Source organism: Cricetulus griseus, chromosome 3, assembly GCF_003668045.3.
Source record: "Cricetulus griseus strain 17A/GY chromosome 3, alternate assembly CriGri-PICRH-1.0, whole genome shotgun sequence".
Taxonomy (NCBI): Eukaryota; Metazoa; Chordata; class Mammalia; order Rodentia; family Cricetidae; genus Cricetulus; species Cricetulus griseus.
This window is the reverse complement of record NC_048596.1, coordinates 27,114,459-27,122,861: the sequence shown is the minus strand read 5'-3', so window position 1 is coordinate 27,122,861 and position 8,403 is coordinate 27,114,459. Positions and strand designations below refer to the sequence as shown.

Below are 8,403 nucleotides of genomic sequence, written 5' to 3'. Positions count from 1 at the left end.
CAGAGTAGTGGGGATAGGACAGGAAGCTGGTTTTCATTTGATAAGTTGATTGAATCCTGGTAGAAAGAAGAAGCTAATTTTAAAGGTGGACATTTTTTGTTGTTTTTATTGATAGCCAATCAGATAGATATAGACATAGACATAAATACAGATATGTGTATGTATATTGTATGTATACTGTGTTTGCCTGCATGAGTTTAAGTGTATGACATTCCTGAGGATGCCCATAGAGGCCAGAGGGCATCAGAGTCCCTGGAACTGAGTTACAGGCACTTGTGATGTAACCACCTGATGGAAGTGCTGGTAACTGAACCAGGTCCTCAATGAGAGCAGCAAGTGTTATTAATTACTAAACCATCTCTCTAGTCCCCTAGGTCAGGGTTTTAGGATTACAATAAAACTATGAGAGTGTGGTTACTTGAAAATTTGTTTTTTCACTACATTGACCATGCTCAGATTAAGCTTATATGACTACCAGTGTCAGTTTCAGCTGGGTACTTACTGGAAACACAAATTCCCAGACACCACCCCAGAAGTGATCACTCAGAAACTCCAGAGTGGGCTAAGCAATCTGGATATCTGAGATGTCTGCATATCTGGGATGTCCAGTGTCCAACTGAAACACCAGACTAAAGGCCTGAAAAATCAGAATCTTCAGCTTTGGATGCTCTTGTTCTAGGAAAATGCACCCCTCTCTTTTCTGGTTTGGTTAGAATTAGTAAACCACAGGAAATATTTTCACTCTAAAACATTCTGGCTATTTTTCTGATCCTATCTGATATTGCAGTTGCTTGGGAGAGAGAGAACTGTAAAATGGGCCCCTTGTCAGGATTCCTCCTCCAGCAAATGTCTATACTTGGCTTGAGAAGAAATAGCATATTAGTGACTGCAAAGAAAAGAAAATATTTAGTCTAAGACTGTAGGTTGGCCACATAAAAATATCCTTGGTCCCAATGGTATAGGGACAGAGGTAGGGTGATGGCTCTGTTCATGCATTTTTCACTGATCAAAATAGCTGTGGGAAAGAAGCCAGCCTGACAATTTTGACAAGCCCCAGCCACCACATGCAAAGCGGTACATAGGTCCCCACCCACTCATATAGTCCTTGTAGCAGTCCTCAGCTAAGGTAGGGCGTGGCTCCCACTTGGACTACAGAGTGTAGACACCTGTGATGACACTCTATTCCATAGTCATCCAAGGACCAAAACCAAGAGAAAAGCAATTGATATGACAGTGGTAAGCACCAAAGTAAGAAAGGAAAACAATCATCTAGCAGGAGACAGAAGAGCCCAGGTGAGCTCTTTGTGCTCTTCAAATTCTGCAGGCTCAAGGAGGGTAGAAACCTGCTATGCTTTCACATTGCAAACTGCCCTGGGATCATTTGAAGGGTAGTCTCTTTATTTCTCATTAATGTGCTAACTGGGCCAGAGCTCGGGTATCTGAGATTGCGCCACATATCTAGAAAGCATGGAGGATTCTCCCACAAACATTGTGGCAGCTCTAGAGTAACAGATGACTGTGTGGATATCTTCCCTGGGTAGGTGTCTGTTCTCATCATCATGGGCTGTGTTGAGCAGAAGTGAAGCATTTGGGTCAAAAGTTTTCCTTAATGATATCTGCTTTAGGGAGGGGCAACTTTTTCAACTATCAAAGAAATCTTTTGTTCTCCCTAGTGCTCTTACAGAGAGAACATCATAGAAAGAAGAAATAATAGAACAGAATTTCTTGGTCACACACATCCCGAGTTATTGTGCTTCCCTCTGGGAGGTGAGAAATCATTTCTATAGTCGTTGAGACGGTGATTACCCATTCTTCACTCAGCTGCAGAATCACCTGACCTCAGGCACCAAATGGATTATAAAAGTGGGGTTACATTAGACCTTGTACCATGTTAATGTTATTCTGGGGCTGTGTACATTCAAATAGAAGGAAGGAGGGAAGAGGCCCCAGTACCGTCTCCACTCCAGCTTAGGCATTTAGGAAAGCCATCCATGGAAACCATTTCTGGTTCTTAGAGTTAACCCAGAAGCCTTCCGAGAAGCGGGAGATAAAAAGTGAATTTACATATTGGAAATAAGTAGGGAATGGGGTAAGGAACCACTTCTGTGAGTCCCTCTCCCAACTTTTTTTTTTTTCTTGAAAGGACCAGTGCCTATACCATAAAGTCCTAAGGAAGCAGAACAGGTAAGTGTCTTAGTGTTAAGGTTGGTACTAAACTTATATTAGTTAAAAATTATTTTATTAATTCCTTAAGAATGTTGTTGATCCAATTCACCCAACTCTTCTATCTCCTCCCAGACCACCTCCCCAACTTCCTTACCCTTCAACTTTGTGTCTTATTTTTTTTTTAATCTAATAACCCATGGACTCCAATTTGTGCTGTCCATAGACTTCTGGGTATGGGGCTGCCCATAGGAGCATGGTCAGTTTATCAAGAGCCACCCTTAAAAAAAGTGAAAATATTGACTCCACTCCAGAAACCATTGACTTCTCTCAGGTCTTCCAGAGTGAGAGCTCATGAATCCTACCCCCACTCCTGGTTAGACTGATGTGGTGCAGATCTTGTTTGGACAACCACAGCTGAGTTCTTGACAGCGGTGGTCCTGTTGTATTCAGACACTATTTTGCTTCAATCCTTCACAACCTTTAGCTCTATTGCTTTTACCCCTCTTCTGAGATAGCCCTGAGTAATATAGATCTCACAGTTATAGCTGAACACCCCAATGATACTTATTCTTTGTGCTTTGACCTGTTGTGAATTTCTATGTCAATAACTGTCCACTGTACGAAGGAAGTACCCTGATGAGGTCTGATAGTTGGGCAAATCTATGGGTTGGAAGACATGAATTTAGATGGGGGCTGTAACACCCCTATGGCAACTAACAACTGTCTGTAATTCTGGTGCCAGAGGATTTGATAATTTCTTCAGACTGCCTTAGATACCAATGTGGTACACATATATACATGCATGCAAAACTATCTTATGCATAAAGAGAATACATTATTAGAGGAAAGTTTGATATCATGTCCATTTGGCAAAATAATAGTAGGAGGGCCACCCCCAGGACCTGTAAGTTCCCCAGCCGTGTGTTCTTGGCCAGACTTGCAGTACCAGGCATGTGTTTCCTCCTTTGAACTGGACCTCAGATCCAATTAGAAAGTGGTTATTTGTTCCATAGCATTCTCGTCACTATGGTATCAGTGACCATATCTTGCCAGACTGGTCATTATTGAAGTTCACAGGGCTCACATCTGAGGAAGAGTGTTGACAACTCCTGCACCCCCAGTATCCTGCACAGTATCTCTCAGTACTGTGAGAAGTAGTCAGTGCGGGAGAAATCTCCTGGTCAGCACTGACTTGATTTCTCCACATTCTTATGCTGATGTGTGGGGTGTCTTCAGCAATAGAGTCCTACCATCACGTAATGGTGGACAATCAAGAATAATGACAATACCCTGGATCATCTTGGGGGCCTCTAAAACACCTCTGACCAACAGCAAGAAGGGCAGTGTTACCCTCCTCCCACAGAGCTATTTATTTTGCAATTGATGGCATATAAATTTTTCTCTTGTGTAAGAAAATCCAGTAAACACATTCTCTCTCTCTCTCTCTCTCTCTCTCTCTCTCTCTCTCTCTCTCTCTCTCTGTCTCTCTCTCTCTCTCTGTCTCTGTCTCTCTCTCTCTCTCTCTCTCTCTCTCTCTCTCTCTCACTGAGTGCATTTAGTATTGGTGACCAATTGGGATTAGATAGCCTATCAAGGGCTTGTTTCTGGAGAAAATTTTTTCTTTTTCCCCTCAGTAGCCATTGACTACCTGTATTTCTTCATCTAGAAGTGGAGACGTGTGAAATTTTTCCCTTCTCTGGTAAACATGTCAACTGATGTCATCATTATGCAAGTCACGTTTATGCAAGCATATTGTTGAGTTTGCATGGGCACAGCAACCTTGTCGAAACTAGAAGACATCCTCTCACAGTAGGCCTCCTGATCCTCTGGATCTTACACTCTTTCAGACCATTCTTCCTCGTTGTTCTCTGAACCTTAGGTATCAGAGGTATCAGAGGAACTGAAGTAGAAGCCATGGAGGAATGCTGCTTACAGGCTTGCCCCTCACGGCTTGCTCAGTCTGATTGCTTATGTAACTGTGGACAATCTACCCAGGGATGGCACCACCATGATAAGCTGGTCCCTCCCACATCAATGACCAACTAAAAAAATACCTTACACACATGCCAATCTTAATGGAAACATTTTCTCAGTCCACAATCCCACTTCCTTAATGGCTATAGAGTGTGTGTGTGTGTGTGTGTGTGTGTGTGTGTGTGTGTGTGTGTGTGTGTGTGTGCGTGTGTGTGTGAAGATGGTGTAAAACTAACCAACACAGGAGTTAAATTCTACTGACATCAATGAAATTATTATTTTGCCCGAACTTTAGACCTTTCCTAATCAAGTATTGTACCATTAAGTGAGTTGAATTTTCCAAATTCTTATGTAAAGTTACTCCCTAGAATAAGAGATTAGATAAATACACAGAGGGAATAAATACTGGCAGCAGAGAGAGATATTGAGTGGAGGGTGTTTGGTGGCTTAATTGCTGGCTTGATTTTTCAGTACACAGAGTGTATAAGTGTAAAAGGTATCAGTAACTGAGGTCTGTTTTTACAGTGAAGAATCTCAGAGAAATCTCATACAAGAAAACCTGCTTCAGCTGAGATGTCACTTTACTTGGGAGTTGGTTATAGAAGATGTGGACATGCCTGACTTAGAAATGAGAATCTCCGCTACTGAGTTACCTGACACCAGCAACAGCATGCAGATACACAACCTGCTGGCCTATGTGAGGCACCTGAAAGGCCAGCATGAGGAAGCCCTGCAGAGCTTGAAAGAAGCAGAAGCCCTGACCCAGAGGGAGCAACTGGACAAGAGAAGCCTGGTGACCTGGGGTAACTGTGCCTGGGTGCATTATCTCATGGACAGCTTGGCAGAAGCCCAGGCCTACCTGGACAAGGTGGAGAACACTTGCAAGGAATTTTCAAGTCCCTTCCGCTATAGGATGGAGTGTGCCGAGATGGACAGTGAGGAAGGCTGGGCCTTGCTGAAGTGTGGAGGACAGAATAATAGACGAGCCATGGCCTGCTTTGCAAAGGCTCTGAAAGTGGAGCCTGAAAACCCTGACTACAACAATGGCTATGCTGTTGCAGCCTATCGCCAGGATTTCAATGACAATAGTATTTCTCTGGAACCCCTAAGGAAAGCTGTCAGGTTAAATCCAGATGATCCTTATCTTAAAGTTCTTCTTGCCCTAAAGCTTCAGAACTTGGGAAAACCAGATGAAGCAAGAATGTACATTGAAGAAGCTCAGGCCAACACATCCTGCCAACCCTATGTGTTCGGATATCTGGCCAAATTTTACCTTAAGGAAGGTTTTGTAGAGAGAGCTCTTAGTCTCCTATACAGGGCCTTGCAGGCAAGACCTTTATCTGCCTTCTTGCATTACCAGATTGGGCTTTGCTATAAGAAGCAAATGATCCAAATAAAGGAAGCTACAAACATGCAACCTAGAGGTCAGGATAGAGAAATAGCAGATCAATTGATCCGTTTGGCTATGCTTCACTTTCAAAAGACTTTGGAACTGAGACCCACATATGACACAGCTTATGTTAATCTGGCTGAAATGTACATAGAAACTGGCCAATTTGGAAAGGCAGAGGACAATTTTCAGAAAGTGTTGAGCATGAGGAACCTTGATGTTACTATTCTGCAAGATATTCATTTCCGCTATGGCCGCTTCCAACAGTTTTGTAAGAGATCAGAAGACAGAGCTATCACCCATTATATAAAGGGTCTGAAAATAGAAGTGACTTCTTCCTATGTCAGAAACAAGCTTCTCGAGGCTTTGCAGAAGCTGGCTGAAAGACGCATTCGCCAGAATGTTCACGTTGTGGAGAGCATCAGCCTCCTTGGATTTGTCTACAAACTGAGAGGGGACATGAGTGAGGCTCTGCGATGCTATGAGAAGGCCCTGAGACTCACTCAAGCATTGAACCCTGAGTTTTGAAGCACAGCTCATCAAATGACTTAGTAAGCATTCTCAGGGCTCATTATTCTACTACTCTTTTGTGGCTGTTGCCTTAAATATGAGGAACCAGATGAAGCAAGTTGGAGAGGACTCCTAATCTGTATTCTGCCTTTCTACAGCCCTGTTTTTGTTTTGCTTGTTTGGCTGGTGTGTGTGTGTTTTTTTTTTTTTTTGGTTTTTGTTTTGTTTTGTTTTGTTTTTTTCTTGGATCTGTGTGTCTACGATAGGAGCTTCCATTCTCCTATCCTATTTTGCTGCACTCATTGTCCATGGTTGATTCCTGCTGTTCTAGACACCCGTGAGCTGCCTTTGGTGTGCATGGCCTACACCCTCAGGCCTATAGTACCCTGATCAAAGGACACTTTACTAGGGAAGGCTTATTTTTTTATGCTTCAGGAATCTCTGGCCTTCAGCAATACATGATAGCAATTTAAATGAGCAAGGATGAACATTCAAAAGGAGAGGAATTCAGGATTCCCCTACGCCATTCCAGTGCACACTTCCATTCCCATGGGCACTACAATAGCCATAGCCCGCTGGTCAACGAGCTCAACCTTATAATCAGTGCAACTTCTTATATCAAGTTTCTGATCTCAGACAATTGTGGTGAATGTATGTGGTCCAAATACAATGATATTTATTTACGGCTAAGAAAACTTTCAAAGTATTTGGGGATGACAGAGGGAGGGGGTAGCCTCTTTGGAATGTGCAAACTAAAAATGACATATATAGCTTCATGATACTGCTTAGATTGTTGAGAGTTGTGTGATATTACCTTTTTAATTTTTAGCCTATAGTATTCAATGAAATCTGCTAATATCACAAAATTTTGAGTGTATTTTGTTTGTGACATTATTATCCAAATTCTATGTTTGTATGGAATCAGAATACACAAGAACCAACCTACACAGGGTTAGGAGGGTCAAATCAAAGAAGGCTTGGGAATACAGACACTACTGAATCTTAAAGAATATAGGGGGGAAAGGAGGGTAAAATATCAGAAGGATGTTGGAAAAACTCATAAGCAATCATACCATTAAATAATTAAAATGCCTTTAGTACATGTAAGTTAATGTATACATACAGAGTTAAATTTCCCACTTGGGCTGATAACGTCCTCCCTCCACCCCCTGGCCATAGACAAACAAAATGCCATAGACAAACAAATGCCATAGACAAACAAAAATCCCAATACCAGGCATAAGAAGCCCCCTTTTGAGTGGTTTGTCAGAGTTGTCTAAAAGATTCCCAAACATTGTAAGGCTGTAGCGGCTGCTCTTGATTGTCCCCTGAAAGTGCATGCTGAAGACACCATGCACCTTGGACTTAGGGCCCAACAGACCCAAGGCAGGTCTGACAGGAAAGCCTCCTATAGGAGGTCTAGCTTTCATGGTATCAGAAGGTGCTGTGCAGGTTGCCAAAGGAGGGAAGCAATCGGTAGTACTACCAAGCTATGATACTCACAAACCACAACAAAAACCAGTATGGCGCTAAGATCGTCCTAAGGATGCAATAGTGACACATATACCTTGGTGGTAACCAATAGTTCTCTAATTGAACATAAGACTTGCTCAACAAGAGGAAAGTCATGCTTGGTTCTAGAAACCTATCCAACTGCCAAGAAAAGTGAAGTCATGAATCTTAGAAGAGACTCACAACTGCCACTTTACTAAAGCAGCCTAATCCCTAAACCAGTATCCTAAACCACAGATGAGTGTACTATTTATTCCCTCATCCAAACAATTCTCTTTGTCACAGACAGAGAAAACCGCAATCAATGTAAATGCAGTTATCAAGCCAAGTCCCAACATATACTTCTATATCACAACTGAGGCTCAGGGATCCCTGCAGAAGAGAGGGTAGAAAACACCTAAAAGGCGAAGGGACAGGAAGTTTGGTGTGAGATTGTGTCTCCTATAAATGTCAGAGACACTATGCTTATAAAGTCTCACAACATGCACCTGCCTAAACATGAACATGAGCTGAACAAGGACACCACTAGGCACGCTGATGTGGAAGTGGGAACGCTTAGGAGGCCCAAATCCTAGGCAACTAGAAACATTGAGAATGCCTTCTCCAGGAAGAGCTCGTCAATTGCATATCCAATACCAAATGGTCAGCACTGAAAACATACACATATATGTAATATTATACAGACTGAGTATACCACACACACACACACACACACACACACACACACACACACACACACTCACACACACACTCACACACGCACACACAGTGAGGGGGTAGGAAATGGAGTGAGGGAAGGAGGGGTAAGAGAGATAGAGCAAGAGAGACTTTACCCCTCCCCCCCAAAAAAG

The 8,403-nt window shown here is 42.6% G+C and overlaps 1 protein-coding gene across 1 annotated transcript; it reads left to right on the top strand.

Annotated features, from left to right (window-relative positions):
- Window positions 1-4,669: 4,669 nt before the first annotated feature.
- On the top strand, window positions 4,670-6,220 carry LOC100774174 (interferon-induced protein with tetratricopeptide repeats 1-like). Its single transcript, XM_035443085.1, has one exon. It carries the CDS (start codon window positions 4,754-4,756, stop codon window positions 6,056-6,058), a length of 1,305 nt encoding a protein of 434 aa, XP_035298976.1. The 5' UTR covers window positions 4,670-4,753; the 3' UTR covers window positions 6,059-6,220.
- The last annotated feature ends 2,183 nt before the right edge of the window (window positions 6,221-8,403 follow it).